Source organism: Mustela putorius, unplaced genomic scaffold (genome assembly GCF_011764305.1).
Source record: "Mustela putorius furo isolate JIRA1106 unplaced genomic scaffold, ASM1176430v1.1 tig00003859_pilon_pilon_pilon, whole genome shotgun sequence".
Taxonomy (NCBI): Eukaryota; Metazoa; Chordata; class Mammalia; order Carnivora; family Mustelidae; genus Mustela; species Mustela putorius.
In genome coordinates, this window is record NW_025422011.1 from 26,794,830 (window position 1) to 26,814,965 (window position 20,136).

At 36.5% G+C, this 20,136-nt stretch overlaps 1 protein-coding gene across 18 annotated transcripts in view; it reads left to right on the forward strand.

Moving 5' to 3' along the window:
- Positions 1 to 20,136, forward strand: part of SOX6 (SRY-box transcription factor 6) — a 609,548-nt gene that overhangs the window by 412,558 nt on the left and 176,854 nt on the right. For all 18 annotated transcript variants that reach the window (XM_045066197.1, XM_045066194.1, XM_045066196.1 and 15 more), the window contains one exon: positions 1,275 to 1,343. In XM_045066197.1, the coding sequence (XP_044922132.1) occupies positions 1,275 to 1,343 (69 nt within the window). The remainder of the gene's footprint in view (positions 1 to 1,274; positions 1,344 to 20,136) is intronic.

Genomic DNA, 20,136 nt, shown 5'->3' on the forward strand with positions numbered 1-20,136 from the left:
TTGAGAAGGAGTGGTCCCATCCCTCAAACTCTAGCCTGTGATAGCAGCAGCTCTATCATGAGTTCCAGTATGAGCCAGTCATCACCAGAAACCACAAAGCAACATCTGGGAGTAGACAGCTATTTTTTGTTATCTTGGGCTGAGTGAATGTGATTTGGGTGTTTCCCTCTGCTCTGGGCTGAAGCATCAAAAAGACTCAAGAAGTACACAGCTGAGGGCTGATCTGTATTCATTTCCAATTCCAAGGTTGCCCATTCTAGAATATAGGCTTTTGGAAATAGAAGAAATAGGAAGGGAAAAACCATAACTCTTGCCTTTAGAGCACTACAAAACCAAGTCCTTCTAAGTAGTCTCTGGCCACTTTTCCGACTGGCTTCCTTTGCGGGCAGTGAGTACGTTGAGCGCACCCCTTCCCCCCCTGTCCCAACCTGGGGACTCCAGCTTTTGAGACCGTAAACAGCCTCATGCCTGGCTCATGTTTTATAGTAAATACAATTATGCTGAAGAAGTTGCTTTCTCTTCTGAGGGGCAGACTCAGTCCTCAGCAGGGCTTGCATTAAGTGGCTAATATTTCTTCTAGAGACCAGATGACACGTTCACATGTTGGATTTGATTGTTGGATGAAGGAAGGAAATGTAAAACTTTTATGTGGATCCTGAACTTTAAAATTAACACGTTCCCCTCAAAATAATAAACATTAAATTTTGTTTTTAAAAAGTGCTTTGTACATGTAACATCCACAACAACAACAAAAAGATTTCTGAATTTTTGCAGCTTTTTTGGCACTCCCTTGACAATATTTGTAAGTTGTATCAGTTCTGGAAATCTTTCCTTCAGAAAAGGTTGCACCAATGTAGACCGCAAGTAATAGAAAATTCTTTCCCGGCTTTGCTTACAGATTTTACTTTTTACATCCAAATCAAGCTCTTGAGAAAAATGTAGCCAGAGTTTTCCTGTCTTTATTCTCCAAAGATCAGATTTCGACATTCCCACTCTTTCCAGATGACCAGTGCAGATATGGATGAACTGCTCCCAAGTGTCATACAAGGGCACTGTTCACCTACAGAGAAAGATTTAGGGGGTAAGCAGAGAAGTGGCACCTGTTTGAAATTTTTCATTTTCTCCAGCTTACTAAGTCTGCCTCTCTCATTTTATAGGAACTCTTTCACACAGAAGTGCAGTAAAGCATTCTTGTCATTCCAAGAGAGATACCTGGGGTAATGGCAAAGGTGCAAGCATTTCATTTGAACTTAACTAAACTTTATTTCTGATAGATTGCAAGACAACAGCAGCAACTTCTGCAGCAGCAGCACAAAATTAATCTCCTGCAGCAACAGATCCAGGTCAGTGTATTTTATTACTCTCGGCTGATGGTACTTAGATACTTTCCTCTTTGCAAATGGAATGAAAATGCGGCAAACACACCCCCCTCTTGTCAACAGTACCAACAAGGCTGTTACTCAACGATGTTGTACAGTTGTATACATGGATGTAAGAAACATCCATCAGGATCACATGGTGGTCTAAGCATTCTTTTTGGATGTGAGGTGTACACAGAATAAACCTTATCTCTTTGTCCTGTTGCCATTTGCCCAACCTTCACCCAGTAGAAATCTAAATGGTTTCAAAGGTAGCACACACGTGCTGTTTTTATTGCCATAAACCATTTTCTGTTTTGTATTTTACCATCTAATGGCATCACAGGGAGAAGCTGACGCTTATTTCCTTGTTAGGACTGTCTGATTGGGTCAATTATGAGACAAGTCTTAAAACCTGGGAAGAGATCATAACAGTTAATTTGGCCTTTAATAAATATTCACTGCATTTTTGTTGGGTGCTGAGGGGAATAGAAAGATCAATGAATAATTACGTGTCTTCAAGGAGCTTATAGTCTAGGAAGGAAGAAAGACTTGTTCCTAAATCATTTTAACACAATTTTAAAAATCCCTTTTTTTGTTGTTGTGGCAGTATGACATGGTACATAAATCATGATTGCAATGGCCTGGGAAGGAATTCTGTGTGTGTGTGTTGTTTTTTTTTTTAAAGATTTTATTTATGTATTTGACAGAGATCACAAGTAGGCAGAGAGGCAGGCAGAGAGAGAGGAGGAAGCAGGCTCTGCTGAGCAGAGAGCCCAATGCGGGGCTTGATCCCAAGACCCCAAGATCATGACCTGAGCCGAAGACAGAGGCTCAACGCATTGAGCCACCCAGGTGCCCCAGAATTCTGTTTTCTGATGTTCCTTTAGACACTTGATGGTTATTGTGACTAACAGCTATCTGAGATAGGAAAGGGAAGAGACCTCCATTTTTTTAAAAGGAACATGGGTATGTGAATTCTAGAAAACCCTAGAATACAGACCTGGTTGTCTGGTGATTAATCCTGAGGAATACTCATTCCAGAATTCTGTCTACCTGCCACAACCTCAGTGCTTTCTCTTGGTTATTGTGTATGTTTTCTAACCTCTGCAATCTGTGTTGCAGCCTAGTTGGGGTGGTATATTGTGAATTATGGCATTCCTTTGCTTGAGTTTAATATTACACCCTCTTGTATGTTTAAAAAAAAACAATTGTGTGAAGCCATAGTTTACTCTTCTACTCTTTCATTGGTGAAAGCCAGTGATTTTAACATAGAGCCTTGCTTCATTTGTTAGTTATACTTGGTGTTCCGTTTAAAGTACCCCAGCTTGGTGCTTGAGTAAGTCCCTGGACCTCATTTGGCATTTTGTCCAGTTATCTTCACCCAAAGGTTTGAGCCAGTGTCTTCATTGTTGCTGTTTAATCCATTCTGATTCTGTCTTCCCTACTTAAGTGTGTATGTTTCAAAATAAAGAGTCCAAATACAAGAAAGATGGAATGTCTCTGGCATTTTTGACAGTCAGCTTTTACAATTAAATCTTGGGATAATTTCTCATCCTGATATCTCTTTTATGACTCATGCTGAGATTCCTAATTAAATAACTGTCCAGGTGTTCCTTGGTTCTGCCCTTATTAGAATTTTCAGTGTGTTTCCTACTGCTAAGGTCAAGATTTTTAGCCTGTGGTTTCCAACATTTTTCTCTAGACTCCTCTCTAAGAACTCAGTAGGTGTTAAATAACCTGATCATTTAGTTCTCTCTCTTTCTCCTTTTTTAAAGCAGGAATGAAAGAACTTTCCTGAGATGTTCTCTGATTTATCAGTTACTTATTGTTAATGTTTTTACTACATCTTTATATTTATTTATTTATTTACTTTGAATGTATTTCACTTCTTCATCCACTGTTGTTCATATGAAGTGGCTATCTTAATCGATGTTTGCTTTGTGGTACTGAGGATGTCAGATGAATAGCAACTTAATCATATCAGGGCAATTTTTATGAAATATTATTAGTATTTACTGGTTGCATAGGATTTTATAGTTATAACTTTACTATGTGAAATTGGTGCCTTTTTTCAAGAAACTACAGAGTATGATGTTAAAATATTATTTATTAGAATGTTCAATTTGAGAAGATGGGAAATTGTTTTTTCAAGCTTTTTAATAGAAGTTTAATTGCTTTTAAAACTGTGGATATTGTTGTTTAAATTTTTAAAAATTGAAGATAATCAGCACTTGATCTCAGCTGTACAAATTGTAAAATCAGAGAGATTCAAAGTATCAGAGTTGCATTCATTGTAGATATGTAGGAATCTTCGTAATAAGAATTCATATTTTAAAAAATAACAGGAAGCAATAACCTGTATTTATAGTTCATTCTGTCCTGAGCTACTGCGTTATTTCATATCTTTTCAGTGTTTATCTTATCAGTATACACCATTCAAAGAATTTTTCAAATGCTGAAAAACACTCCTTACACAAAACATATTCATCTCTGACACTTATGAAACAGGTATTTGATATTCAGACTTTTAGTTACTTATTTTTTTTTCTGCAAGGGGAATGGGTTAACTGTATTTTCAAATACGGTTTTTGACAAGCTATCGTCATGATCAGATTTAGAAGAGATTATTATTGGGCTAATTTTAGTATACTTTTTGAGCAAAATATGAGATTTAAGAGATGCTTCAAACACTTTCTATCATGAAAGACACATTGTCCCTTTTGAAAACAAACCAGAATAAAGAGTAAAAGTAAGGTGAGTGCAAAACCTTCTTCTGAAAGTGAATGTATACAGAGACAATTTGAGCCAAGTTTGACCTTCTTTCTTCTTTTTAAATCTTGAGTGCTAGAACCTGTTAGCTAACATGGTCAGCAAGATTAAGCCATGGCAATTGGCTATGGATCAGGGGGTTACATTCAAGATTGCACTCTACTTCTAGTTCAGAATGCCGACTTGTGAATTAGTCTTGTTGTTTCGGAATTTTCAAGCTGTAATATAAAGGAAGGGAGGAGTGTCTAACCTCTTGTAATAACCACACACCAACACATCTGGGCCTATTATAATCAAAACAAATGAAAACCAGAATGGTTTACAAAGAGTGAAAAGCAGGATTTTTCCTTAGAGGTAGGAAAAGGCATGATGAAGACAATATTGTAGAAGTCCCATGCCTTTATTTTGTGAAATCATTCAAAACTTAAATGTGTAGTTAAAAACCATTTTATTTATGTATTTTTTCTTCTTTAAATACAATTTTTGACATAATTTTGCCTTAGTGAATTCTAACCACATTTTGAAAGAGGCACTGTGTAAGCCATGTTGAGAAAGTAAGATGAATGAGTTTTGTCAACCAATGTTTTTATATTTTTGATGAGTCGATTTTTGCCATTAAAAAATCAGTGTAATAACTTGAAATGATTATTAAAATGTTTTAATATTAACAGATCTTTTAGGAGGCTGTTTCCTTAGTGAATTCAAATCCCTCTGTTTGTGCTTTGGGGAAAATGGTGATTCCTCTAATTTGTTTCATATTAAGTAATTCCCCCGATATAGAGCCCAGAAAAAGTTAGACATTTTTGATATTTCCTGGACAGAAATAGCAGTTTCATCAAGTCCACGGAAAGCCAAGATAATAGATGATGGAATATGGGTCCCCGGAATTGGGAATGTCGGTTCCTGTGCTTTAATTCTAAAAGACAGGTAACTGCTTTGGTCATATCATCTTCCTTGCTCCCCACCGTTGCATTCGAGTATCTTAGCCAGTCTTTTGAAGCATTTTATTTATGAGTTATGTTGACCAGTCAAAAAAAACTCACTTTTAATCTATTGGACATATCAAAGTATATGTACAGTATTTTAATCAACTACTAAATAGAAGGCTAGTCTAAGCAAAGGAGAAAATAAATTCTACTTTCTTGATCCATCTGTAAATTTATGTATCCAACCTCAGCTGCCCATGTCATGGTTCTTGAATCTAGAGAAGATAGTCTTCGTGGATGCAATGTACCACATTCTTTGGTTTCAATAGCACATTACCAGGAACATATTTAATATTGGCATTTTGTTGCTAAAGCTTAATCTTTGGAAGAAGATATCTCAGTGAGAAACTCACTTTTCCAGACACGAACAGTGTTTTCTCCCTATTCATGTCTCTTCAAACCCCAATCTTAGAGATGTCCAAGTGGTTCCTATTGTGTGCTTTGCGGGCAGTGTATCACATCACTGATGGAGCCACGCTGGTCTCCTAACACTGGGCTGGCTGATTGGGGGATTATTGGGGCATTTGGCTTTTGGGGTCAGAGCCAACGATTTAGTGAATTCATCCACACATGCCTTTTTTAGTATAATTGTGAAACTTGAGATTCTTATCTTTTGTGAATCTTTATGAATTTTAATCTTTGTGATGAATGTACAATATTCCTTTCTTCATCATTTCATACATGCATTAGATGGCAAACTCCATTAGATGGCAGATGCCATTGCTCCTGCTTTCCACATACTCTATCTCATCTGAAAGCTTTTTACTTTAAATGCTGTATTACAGGCTGCTTATTTACAAGTGTTTTTCTCCTCCCTGAAGCTTCGTTTTGCTCTTGAGAGTATACGAGTATTTTTCATACACAGTATTTTCTATTTTGGCTATAATGTATTCCTGTGTGCTTTTCATAAATTTTGTGTGTCTCTGTGTGTCTGTCATGGGATAGAGCACCATTCGATATGCATTCTTCTTCCTCCTGTTTGCTAACCAGGAGAGAGGCTAATATTATTAAAAAAGGAGATGATTGTTCTTAAACCAGTAAAGAGAATAATTTGAGACCTACTCTCACCTTATAAGGAGATAAACCTTGCCTTTTTTTCCCTTCAGTATGATTAACTATAGGCATTTCAGGTATCTGCTGAGCAGAATAAGGACTACCTTTTTATGCGTAGTAGTTGTCTAAGGATCAGAAATAATTACTTTGTACATTAGCCTTCATGGCCTGTATGACCCTGGTTAATTAATTTTTTGCTAGGATAATAATAATAGATATATATTTGAGGATATGCTTCATCATTAAGTATCTAAGTGACCTCTAATTTTAAGAGCTGGACCTTGGCATTTATTGTCTTCTGGAGATGGCTGCAGGAGCTGACCCAAGCCTGATGAAAGTCAGGAGCCCTCCAGGCTCACAGAGTCCCTCTGTCATACGTTGTATCTCTGTTAATTGCATTTAGCATTGATAAACAAAAAGCAATTACAGTGCTCCTGTTTTGGCTCTAGCCAATAGTTCCTTTTTGTGTTATTGATCAGGTAACGAATCTCCTTCCAACAGCCTCTGAACAGGACTAAATAAACCCGCTGGAAGTAATTCGATACCACTATTGGCACTGTACGTGGATCTGATACTCTCTTGCAATGAAATGAGAGTTATAAACAAAGCTTAGAAGTCGAGGATTAGCCCCCAGCTTCAGCAAGCCCTTAAAATATTTTGTAATTCTATCTTCAATCATGAATTCGCCAGGAAAAACAGACCCTGTCTCCTCTATTTCTCCGCCGTTCGCTGTTTTTAATTGCCCACAGGCAGGCCGTTGTGATCTTCTTTGGAAGTTTAAAACCAAGATAAAAATGCAAATCTAATTATTTCTTTTATGTAATCTAATTAACTTTTTAAGTAATGATAGATGCTCCATAGCTTGCTTCAAACATTTTAATGATGAAGTTTTTGAATTATAAAGAATAGGTAAAGCTGCTATAATTCAGGAAGAGCAAGGACCTTCCCAGCTAAAAATTTAAATTCTCTGTGGATTAGAAACTCCGATTTAGCTACGCTAGACTGTTAAAGTTGGAGTGGATCTAAATATAAGAAGTGATACTTGCCCACATTCTATGAGTTACTTACTGTATAGAGTTATTAATCAGCCTTCTGCCTGTTTTCTAAATGTGGCCTGTAGCAGAGATGGCTCAGCAGACCTGAGCCCAAATCTCAATGCTTTCGAGGCACTGGGGCTTCAGTGACCCTTACCCTTTCTAGGTGACCCTCCCTTGTCTATTTTACCTGCTTATACTTATCCCTGACTCTACTCCCCGGCTTTTTCTCAAACTACTGATACTAAAAATTCTGGGAAACCATAGTCTTTGCTTCTTTCTGGGATTAATGAAAAAGGGAGAGTACATGACCTCTTCAAAGGCAGGAGGGTGGAGTAGAATGGGCAGATGACCCAGGTGGTGCCGGCATGTGACATTGCCATTACGTAACACTGAATCAGTTCCATGGGGAAAAGGCAGCACTCTTCTGTTTTCTTCTTGATGTCTTTGATTACATTGAGAGCTCAGTTTAATGTTAGTCTTTAATACTTTCTAGGATGTGCTAATCTCTCTCTGTAGGAAAGACAGAGAGAGTGAGAGAGCATCTTAGTCTCAGAGTCTCTGAAGGTGACAGCATTTAGCTACAGATAAAATGAAATAAAATAAAATAAAACTTTGATTTTCGTACTTACCTGGTTATCTTGTATTTATAACAAGAGATTGTAGGTTTCTATTTGAGGTAGTGCCATTAAGTTTCCTTTTGAAAGAAATGTATTTAAGCAAAAAAAAAAAGAGTCAATTTAAATTAAAACCTTAAGCAAATAACAGTTGTGTACTTGGGTATGGCAAAAATTATGAAAATGGACTTTAATGATAACTTTTGGGAAAGCTCTGAAAAAGTACTACACTAAGAGGTATTAGAAGATCTCCCTTCACACTGCTTCCACTTTAACAGAAGGCTAAACTTGAAACATCATATGGAAGTCCTCATGCTTCTCATTTGCTCATGGGGTGGGGTGAGGGCGGGTGGCTATTCCTGGTGGACAACACTATTGTGAGTTTATCATTAAGCTATATTTAAAGATAACCTTGACATTATGGGTTTATTTATTTATTTTTTTTTACCTCCTTTGGAATTAAAATGCTTTTTCTTTTTATGAAGTAAAGGTGATAATGGATGGTATGTACTTTGTTTTCCATTTGGCAAAATAAGACATTCCCAGTTTTGTTTTTCTTTAGAACTTCTTTGGAACTTTTTCTCCAGTCCAAATCCTGTACTTTATAGAAGAAAACCAAAACTCCAGACTTGTCCAATCTTAAAAAGTTAAATATTGTCTGAGCTGAGTGGAACCAATTTTCTTGACTCCTAGTCTAGTGCTCTTTCCAACATTTCAGGTTGTGTCTCAATTTGCCCTTTTTGTGACTTGAATAAATCTTAGTGCACTTCGGTTTCCTAGCTTGTAAGATGTTGATAATAACACCTAACATCTAAAAATCTCATTACATTCTCTTTGTCCTTAAACAGAAAAAAAAAAAAAGGAAGATTTGCCATTAGAATCAGTTTATATCCCAGAACTACTACAACTATGGATATATACCCACAAGGAAAGAGATAAAAAGAACATAATTGGAATCTTCCTATAGTGTAGTATGAAATGTATTCATGGCTGAGTGACTCTTTTGGTGTTTATATATAAACTTCTTAGATAGTTAATTATTTTACTTTCTGGGGGCTTTAAAGTGATATGTCGTTATACTGAGGGTCAGTCACCTTTAATGTTAATACTTTTCTTTCCAGCTACCTTCTCCAGCTGACAAAAGTGAGCAATGAGTGACAGCATTTGATATCAGTGGTTCTCAATCTTGGTTATACCTTGTAATCACTTGGAAGCCTTTTAAAAATACTAATGCCTGGGTTCCATCCCAGAGATTCTGATTTAATTGGTCTGGGGTACAGTCCTAGTAGAAAATGGTTAAAAACTCTCTAGAGATACTAGAGGACAATCAAGACTGAGAAATACTGCTTTAGATGGTGTAATACAGACTTAATGATTAAATGTGAACTCTAAGTTGTTTGGACCATCTCTCTATTTACCTGTCTAACATCTGTGTATCTATATTTATATCAATAGCTATCTATATCTAGATAAATAGAGGGTTAGAGATGGGTTAAACAAATAATTCTTTAGCAGCTGAAATATACTTTTGACTTCGGTCACAAGTGTTTTACTTAAAAGCTAGAAGGCTTATAAAGGATCATGGTTTAAACAACTTAAATAAGTGTAGTTAATTAATTGTTCTAATAACTTGATTTTTATTTATATATAGGTATACTGGCAAAACAAGAATGTGTTGAGATCAGAATATTTTTTTCCTTTGGGAGGTGGTATTTAAAATAAAAATGAATGATAGCATTTCATAATAGTATAAAAACTTTTAGAAAATAAATTTTCAGTTACTACTTAAACAAAATGATCCAGGAAATCAATCCATTATTTATTTTTATATGTGTATTTTCAAAAAAAATTCTCTGCAAAATTGACCACATCTTGATATACTTGTGGAATGCAAATGATGTACCTTAAGCTAGGTTTGTACATATAAGTAGAAAGTATAGAGAATACGATGCATTATTTCAGAGGGTTTGTAATTTAAAATTGTTAGGGAACTAGCTAGCACAGGTATTGATTGATTAAATAAATCCAGATTTAAATTCCAGTTCTACTACTAATTAGGTCAGTGATCTGTTTTGCTACTTAGTAGGTATGAGATAAGTTTCTTAATGCCTCTGAGTCTGTATTTTAATAGTAATAGATGGATAATAATAGTACCTTACTAGTTGTGAGATTAGAGAGCCTCATATAAAGCCTCTAGTATGTACTCAATGCACACTATCAGTATCTTTATTGTTACTGTTTTTTTACCAAGTATCATTTCAGAGTACCTTATGGAGAAGGATAGATAGATAGATAGATATAGTATCTGTGTTTATAAGTATGTTTGTATCTATATACACATGCATGTTTAGAACCCACAAATTAATGATGTGAATATAGGGGAATCAATGTCGATGTGCTTAAATCTGTTATGACCTTGATAATCTAAAGGAAAAGAAGGAGCAATAGTTTTCTCTGGCTGCCAAATGAGGGCTGTTTCAATTGTCAGTGAGAGGAGAGTAAGTTTATCAGGCACTCAGAAGTAGTTGGCCAACAATTAGGGCTGCCTGGAGATTGTCTAAAAGAGAGCACGGCATTTTATTCTGGAAAACAGGGTCAAATTCTCACCTTTTACAACAAAATGGGCTTTCCTATTAGATCAATAGTGTTTGCGAAGTTAGAGAGACAGTAAATGAACCTTTCCAATTTATTTTATAGCTTAAAAAAAAAAAAACACTGATGAAGTTACGTGATGTAGCAGCACAAAATGCAAAAGTCTTTCTTGTTTAAAATAAAGTTGTTCATATAAATCTTGTGTATGCCATCTCCTGTAAGTCAAGCATTTGCCCAGCTTTTGTGAATTATGTCTATACTTAGAATTTAAGAAGTTAAACAGTATGCATACCAGACTTGAGAGATGGGAAATAAAAATTGATATACTGTGTGACTCTGGATATAGCACAGGGAAATATCTTTTAAATTCTGAAGGGATGTACTGACATAACCATTTTTAATTCACATAAGGTAACTCCCACTCAAAGTTATTAATGTTAGAGTCAGATAGTTCTACTTGTTCAAAATAAAAGAAAATAAATGATGCAAAAGGGATCAGGGGCTCACTGTGAGATGCTGGATTCATGTTATCTAACACCCGATCCATTAAGAAAATGTTGAAGTTGTAACATTAAACAATGAAAGTCAAGGGATTCACGGATCAGAAGGAAGGACCAAGTCCATCCTCAGTCAGGGCATAGTCATGACTTTTGTTGAACATACATTTCAGTGAAAGATCTAAATTTTCTACAGTGGCTGAAATTAGTGCAGATGGAAAGGGCTGTCAGCTGGGGTGACTTAGCTACTGCTGGGACATCTGACAAGGTGGACAAACTACTCTAAAGGACTCGTAGCAAGCCTGGCTTATTCTGTACTGGACTAGCATCCTTCATGGTTGGCTGCACCTTTATGCATTCTTTACTTGTAGTATTCATAGGAAAGGGGTGGGAGAGCCAAGAAAGCTGATTTTAGTTTCAGTTGGTCGTCTAGTAACTTTTTTCCTTTTTGAAAGTTGTGATGATGTCAGGAACCAGTTACCCAAAGGAAAAAACCTTCCTCATGTGCCGTTCTTTGATAAAAGATATACGTAAGTCCTAGTTCACTGTTTCGGGAGCTAGCTGTGGCAGAAGTCATTTGTTAATGTATAGAGAATTAGTTAAATACAAGGCTCTTTAGGATTCCTATAATTGAATGGTGCCTGAGGAGGCAATGAGGGGCCTAAAACTTCAAGGAGAGGAGAGCTCTCCAGCTGCTGGCTCATGTATTTGTCTGTCCTAAAGGACCTTTTTTCATCCTGTGGCTGTCAGCTTCTCCTTCCTCCTGACTTGCATTTCACCGTGAATCGAGAATGTCATGATAGCTCCCAGATCATCGGTTTAGGAGCTGGAGGCTGGGGCTTGAAGGAATCAGCACAGATATAGTGGTGGAAGAATGAGCTTAACAGCAGATGTTGGAGAGGAAGGAAGTGCACAATGACAGGAAGCTGTCACCTTGCTCAGTGACGAGGAAGGAGGCTTCAGAAAAGGAAAATGTAGTTCTAAGTTTTTCTCTCTATCCTACTCTGTGTAATTCTTTGTAATGCTTTGTGCAGACTCGGGTTTCTAGATTTTATGTTTGAAGGTTAGATGAGCTGGGATTCTCCAAGGAGAAGCCTAGAGGGCAGGGCACCTGACTGGCTTAGTCCTAGTGGAGCATGTGACTCTTGATCTCAGGGTAGTGAGTTTCAGCCCCACACTGGGCATGGAACCTACTTAAAATAATAAAAATAAGAAATACATGGGGCACCTGGGTGGCTCAGTGGGTTAAGCCTCTGCCTTCAGCTCAGGTCATGATCTTAGGGTCCTGGGATCGAGCCCTGCATCGGGCTCTCTGCTCAGCAGGGAGTCTGCTCCCCCCCTCTCTCTGCCTGCTGCTCTGCCTACTTGTGATCTCTCTCTGTCAAATAAATAAATAAAATCTTAAAAGAATTATAAAAATAGAAAAATAAGAAATACATACGTACATACATACATACATATTTTTAAAAAGGAAAGAAAAGTCCAGAGGAGCAGGCAAAAGTGAGATAGTAGTATTCATTATTGGTTCTAGCCAGAGGTTTTTCTCAGAAGATCAGGTACACCAGATCAGATCCACAATGACAGAGCAAGCATGTAGTCTGATGTTGGAGGGATTCCAGCCCATGGCTGGAATATCTATAGTGCAAGGGTGGAAACCAAAGTGAAGAAAAATGATGTTGAGCTCTCGAAGATGGCCTTCATACAACGGCTGTTTTCCTGTTAAGATTGTCTGATTTGGTTCTTTGGAGATTGTGAGATACACTGGTCTCTGGCAGGGCCCTTCCAGGGTCTCTGTTTTAAGGTAGAAGTATATCCCTGGAATCCTAGGGATCCCCTGTGGGAGGGAAATTCAGATCATTGGCAATCCAGTAGAAGAGGTCATTGGAATTCTATGTTTAGGACTTGGCTTCCATATCAGTACAGTTATCTTTCCTTCTCAGTAAGATTGGACCTGACTGTGGAGACCTGATTTGTGATATAACATCTATCGGATATACTGTATACCTCAAGTGATTATGTTACAATCTTTAAGGCAAATGTCTTTTTATAATAGAATCATAGTTAAACTATTTTTTCTTGTTTTAGTTTAGTCTTTTAAAAAAAATTTCTAACACGTATTGCTTTTGTATAAGAAAAATAAAAATTTTAAATGTACTTTGAAAGAACATTGATTTTCAATATTAGTAAGATTATTAAATTTATTGTGGTATATTCATGTGATGGGATGTTACAGACTTTTAAAGATACTTATAAATAATTTTTAATGATTTGAGGTAATGCTTACAATGTATCATCAGGTGGAAAAAACCCAGAATGCAATAATGTAAGTACATTATAATCTCAGCTACATACAAATAGGCATGAAAAAGACTGGAAGAGAATGAATTGTTTTTATAATTAGCTTTATTACTCTTATTTTACTTTTTTAAAATGCAGGTAACAAAAAAGGAACAGGCATCTATCTTTTTATCTTGTGATCACCTGTTGGATAGATTGTGATCACCAATAGATCATCAGATCTTATGATTTGTCATATCTGATTTCTGGTTGCTCAAATAGAGCTTCCAGTTAATAAAAAACACCAGGTCTCCAAATAGTTGGAAAAAAAATATACAGGTACAGATCTTTCCAGTAGTGTCAGGCTATTTTACTGAAGACATTCCATCTCTTCCTTGTTTTTCCAACCTTCTTTGCCTAGGACACTGAATTAATCCCACAGACTTGTATGTTGCTGTTGGCTCAGGGAGGCCATGATTTCAAGCCTAGTAAAAAGGGATCCATGGAGATGATAGCTGATCTACTCAGAGCAGAACTTGCTCTTCTCCCTCCTATAGAAAGTATATGATCCCAACCGGGGAAAATAGTATTAGAGCAGTGTAGGGTGGCAGAAAGAAGCCTAGACTTGGACTCAGGATGTCTGTGTCTAGTTTTTGTTTGGCTAGTAACTACATGACCTCTGGAAAATTATTCTTCTGCAGTGATTTTCATTTTCCATATATTTAGAACAAAGATCATTGTACAAGACTATTGCAGAAACTCCTTGTCGCTATGACCTCCTGTGACTCTGGATGAAGGGAATTAACTCTGGTCCTTGGGAAATGGAGAGTAGTAGGCAATTTTGCCTAAGAAGGTCGCAGGCCAATGTCGGATTTGGCCACAGCATAAGCCATGTCCCCCTAGGAATGTTTGCATTTTAAACCATTGAAAGATTTTAAATGATGAGGTCAAATTCATGTTTCCTTTGTGGGGTATTGGGATGGCTTGTAATGCCTGCCACATGAAATGATGACTATCGGGGATTCTTAGAAAAACATATTTAGGAAGAGGGCCCATAAATGCCTGCTTTCAGTCTACACCAAACATATTTCTGCAGCCCATGGCAAACTCCTGCCATGAGGGCTATATAATGGAAAGGGTGACACAAACTTCATTTTAGTGTTGCTAGTGAAATATTATAATTTTGGGGGAAAAAATCCTTATAGCTTTGCTGAAGTATTAATTGCAGGAAATTACAACATATCCTCGTGTAGAATTATGTCAGTGGCATATATAGCATGTAACACCTTTTTCTAGTCTCTCTTGTTTTCACCCCAAGTGTTGCATTTTCATTTGAAAAGAGATGTGTTAAGTAGTTAGAATTTTGTCTAACTGTGGGGGTGGTGCTGAGTGAAGCTCAGACTGTCTGAAAACAATTAAGCTGTGAAGGGGAGACTACTTGGTTATGCTTTCTAGAAGTGGGTTTACTGCTTGAAGCATAATGTTGATATGGATATTCTTTCGACCATATCCTGATTTCTAGCTTGTTAGGTTTCATCGTCTAGTCCCAATAAATTTTCCAACTACAATTTATTTATTGGGTTGCAAGATAAAAAATGAGAGAATTTCATTTCTGATGTGTGGTAGAATTTAATATGGTTTTCTGATTTCCTCCCATTTTGTTTGAAGTAAATAGGGTAATTACTCACTAAAATTCTAATATCTTTCAGGGCTTTAGGGATGAATCTAAAACAGAACCATATAATGTTTTATTTAAGCAAATCCATGTTCTTATTAGGCAGTTCACCTTAATGTCATTTTTTATAAATAAACTTTGTTTTATTTTTTCAAGGGTTATTTAATTAATTTTGTTGTACTACCACATTCTGACACTGCATCTGCTAAGGCCTGCAGGACGTGATTTGTGGTTTAAAAATGAAAATAATTTATTATTTGAAAAATGATAAATCATTCGGGAATGATACATAAATATGAATGTAAAAGAGTCTAACGCACTTCCATCTCATTTTTTTTTTGTACTAAAGCATCTGTACAGTTATCTGTGTTTGCACAAAGCATTTGTGCCAGTTGTACATCTGATTAATATCTAACTAGATATGAGTGAAACCTTTTCTGGAGAAACTACCACAGAGCTGGCTTCTTGAACTGTTTATGGTTTCCATTAATTGCGGGGCTTTACCATATAACCATTGTATAGATCTGGTTTTACTTATGAAATCCAGATCTGCTTTCCTTCCCTGCTGAGCAGGGTGAAGTTATTTGTGCTACCAGCTTCTTATTATTTTGGGGTTCGTAGCATCTTGGGGATTGAAGCTGTCAGCCCTGAAACTCCCGGTGTTTCTGTGGAAAGATTAACCTTGCTGGAGTAAGTCCTTGGTAAGTTTGCTTTCCATGCAACACAGTCAGGTTAAACAAGCTCATTACTTTTGAATTAAGTATTTATTTTAATAATTATGGAAAGATACTCATTTCCCTACAGCCTTTCCCCCTCTCTCCTTTGGATAAGAGACGTCTAGACTAGAAGGCTTTTAAAGTCTGGTCATTGGTCTTTCATCAGAGCCTCCATATTTTTCCCCAGGGGGAGGAGTAGGTAAAGGAATGAGGTAGGGGACAGTACAGAGATTTCTGTGTAAAAGGTAACATTGTCTTTTCTCCTGAAGAAGGCTCAAAGATCATCTTATTTTCTTTGGAAATGAGAATGTGTGAGGGGATATTTTGGTTGGGCTTATAAGGCCATTTTATTTTCCTAGTAAAAAGAGCTGCCTTCGTAAGTAGTGATCTTAATCTCCAACCTGAAAGAACATGGTGGCTGAGTTTTCCAAAGGGGCAAAATATATTGGCTTTAAATAGGACAGCGAGTCTGTCCAGTTCTGGTCCTTAACCATTTCAGATTTGCCAGAGCTAGCTCCTGAATGTAGGTTGAAAAGCGGCTGGGAGATGTACTGGTAATTCACAAAATGGGTGTTCTCATTATTAACCATAAAGTGCAGGAAAGATATCTGGGAAGAAATCTAAGGAGATACTGCCTCTCCGTTTATGCCAACAGTGTTTGGGAACATTCTCATTACCTTTTGACTAGAAAAGGTTTATTGCATGTGGAAAAACAAAACAAAACAAAAAACCAATAGGAGCCCCCCCTTTTTTTCTGACTAACTAGCTGTGAAGTTGTATGAGAAAGAGAAAACACTTTGAAAAATGGTCTGAGCTCTCGTGTATTAAGCACAGCAGATGAAATGATTTATTGGGTTTTATACACATTCTGTAAAGGGTAAGCATTGCTAACAGAATGAGTGGCAGCCTCTGGGAGCTGAACAGGCCCCAGGGACTAGTCTTTGTTCCTCTGGTCTTGACAGGCATGTGTCTCTGTTAAATGAGAGCTTAATTTCTCTCATATGTGAACAATTTCGAAGCCCAACAAAGGCAGCCAGGACTGGAGCTATTTAAAAGAACCAGCACAGGAGGAAGCATTCTTGAAGAAAGGGGATGCTAAAAGGCTAATTACTCACCATGGCTTAGCAACTATTTTATTTTTTCCCTAAGCAAGGTTTATTAACATGGATCTGCCACATTTTTTTTTAACATAAACACGCATTAAAATTACAAGGTTATATTTTTATTCTTTGTGAAATAGCCATTTGCTGATCTCTGCTCATTGAAAAGAGGTGCCCCCATCAGCAGTGGTGGTGTATATCATGGAATATTAATTCACTAGAGGGGGAGGGGAGAGGCTAATATACTTTGGATCCTTTCTCTCTCAAGTGGAAGGAATTTAAAGTATTTACTAAGCAGCATCCTTGGCAACACTGTGAACCCTTTCTTTAGACAGTAATTGCTTAAAATGTGGAGGGGATCTTTATTTCAACATTTTCTGTGGGTGTTTCAAGCTATGATTTGTTTAGTTTGTCTCAATTTGTGGACTCTGGCATCTGGGGGAAAATCCATGCTGTTGAAGAGGCCTATGTAGGAAGTTACAGGTATATTTCCATTTACACTGTTCATATTTTCTTAAGGTTTTATAAACTAGATCATTTTTCCTCCTTTGACTTGTATTATAATCCTCATTAGCACTTTATCTTGATTTCTGACTACTTATCTTTAAATTTCTGTACCTTTCCTTTCAAGCTTGATATCTTCAGTTAATTATCTATAAAGAACATTTAAATGTATTTATATGACAACTATTATATTATTAAGGTAAGAATATATAAATATGAACAATAATTACCTACTTATTTATCTGTTTTTTGTGTTTTTAAAACAGGACACACCAAGTATTTAATTTGTTTACAGAAAAGAATTTTAGAAATGAAAGAGAAATTTATAATTTCTTATGAAGACACGATGTTGAATCTTGAGACACTTTGGCCAAACTTGCCTCTTGATTTATTTTAGAAGTAAAACAGTGGCCTTGGTTCTCTTGATGATCGCCAATAATTTGCTGAATCACCTTTGGCAAATCACTTAATCACTGGGGCCACAAATGCCTCATCTGTAAATAAAGGGTTGTTGGTTTTTTTTTTTTTTTTCATCTCTAAACTTCTATGTTTTAAGAATGGATCTCTGAAATAAAATAAATGACATGATTGCAAAGTGCCCGAAAAAAATTTGTTGAAAAATCCCCCAGAAAAACATTATTACAAGTCTACATTTTGGATTTTTTAAGTGGGAAAATAAGAAAGTCTTCAAATATGATACCTTGACTGGCATAAAGCCAGACGTGCAATGTTATCCTTTTGTGGGACCAACATTCTACTGCACATGACAGGCTCTGTGTGGCACAGCAAAAATGTGGGAAAACTGTTGATTTTATTTGTAATGATGGACGGCTGACATAATTCTTTTTATTGCATTTATCAAAGTGGTGTTCATGAGTGAATCACATTTTTCATACACCATTTAGCAGTTGTAGTAAAAAAAAAAAAAAAAAAAGGTATAATTTCGGCCTGCATGGCTATTTCTACTAGTGTATAGATAATGCCTGCAAGTGTCTGAGCCCTATATATGGCCATGGTGATCTAACGCAGGAGAATGGGTAAGAATCTTAGAGTGTGAAATGGTGACTGTGTGACTTGGAGAGGAAAAAAATAAAAACCATTTCCTCCCAGATGCTTTTTTTTTTTTTTAAAGTATTCTTGCTTGCTACCCAGAGGTACTGTGGTTTCCAAAAGAAGCCACGTTTTAGTAGAAATAACACATGCCAAACCACTTAAACTAATGACTAAGCATCTTTGTTCCAGATTTGGATTGCATTTGAATATGAAAAACAGTAAGATCTTCAGAAATGAGAGTCAAAGAAAATTCTAGCATCCTTATTTCTGACATGAATTAATTAGGTTAAGATTGCTTGCTTTTTTTTGTTTGTTTGTTTAGGATGTTATCCAGAATGAACAACTGATATCATTTCTTTGTAAATCTGCCTCTCTTTCTTCCAGTTTTTATTGAGATGTAATTGACATACATCACTGTATAAGTTTAAGGTGTATAGCATAATGGTTTAACCTACATATACATACTATGAAATAATTATAGCATCAAGTTTGGTTAGCACCCATTATCTCATATAGATTTAATATTAAAAAAAGCAAAAAAATAAAGAAAAAAAGTTATTTTCTTTGCTTTTTAAAAAAAGATTTATTTATTTTGAGAGAGAGAGAGCAAGAGAGCAGGGAGAGGGGCAGAGAGAGAGAGAATCCTGAAGCAGACACCACACGGAGCACAGAGCCCAATGAGGGGCTCTATCCCAAGCTCCTGAGATCATGACCTGAGCCTATCGATTTTTCTATGAGATTTTTTTGTTTGTTTGTTTTAGTTTCCACATACAAGTGAGATCATACAGTATTTATCTTTCTCTGACTTATTTCACTTAGCATAACACCCTCAAGGTTCATCCACGTTGTTGCAGGTGGCAGAATTTTCTTGCTTTTATATGGCTTGAATAATATTCCATTGTATATATACAGCACAACTTCTTTATCCTCTCATCTGTTATCAGACACTTGGGTCATTTCCATATCTTGGCTATTGTAAAAAAAATGCTGCTACAACATCATGGTGCAGATTTCTTTTCAAGTTAATGACTTCATTTCCTTTGGATATATTCCCCGAAGTGGAACTGCTAGAGAAATATGGTAGTTTGATTTTTAAGTTTTTGAGGTTCCTCCATACTGTTTTCCATAATGGCTGTGCCAGTTTCCATAATGGCTGTGCCAGTTTGATGTGCCCATCAAGAGTTCAAGGGTTCCCTTTTGTTTACATCCATGCCAGCATTTGTTATCTCCTGTCTTTTTGATGATGGCCATTCCAACAGGCATGTGGCGATATCTCATTGGGTTTTAATTTGCATTTCCCTAATGACTAGGGATGTTGAGCATCTTTCCATGTACTTGTTGTCTGCCTCTCTTTTTTTATTTCCTCTTCTTATAAATGACATCACTTCAGGTCATTTGATCTTGGCTTTTCTTCACACATCTTGTAATTGTCAATTCTAGTCCAATTTACCTTCAAATGTCTCATATCTAGCTTCCATTTTTCATTCCCACTGTTACCGACATGATTCAGATTACCATTACTTCATGCCCAAGCTGCTGAAATATAGTCTTAAATTGTCTCCTCACCTTCAGTCTGTTTGTCTCCACTTCACACATTCATTCCAAGGTATTTTTCCTCATTGTGCTTATCTTCTTAGAGATGTTGAATCGAATTGTGTCTTGTTGCCAATGATTTTGATTTACCTAATACATTTTCATTGAGCATTTATATTTCTGACACTAGTCTTTGAAGATATGGCAATCTATGAAAGTTTCTGCTTTGCTTACATTCCAGTGGGGGAAGGTGGGCATAAATGAGAAAAGTGAAATTAAGGCATGTCATAAGAACTGCCATGCAGGAAAATTAGAGAAGGAGAAAGAGGTAATACAGTTTTAAATAGTTTGCTTGAGCAAAGCCTTTAA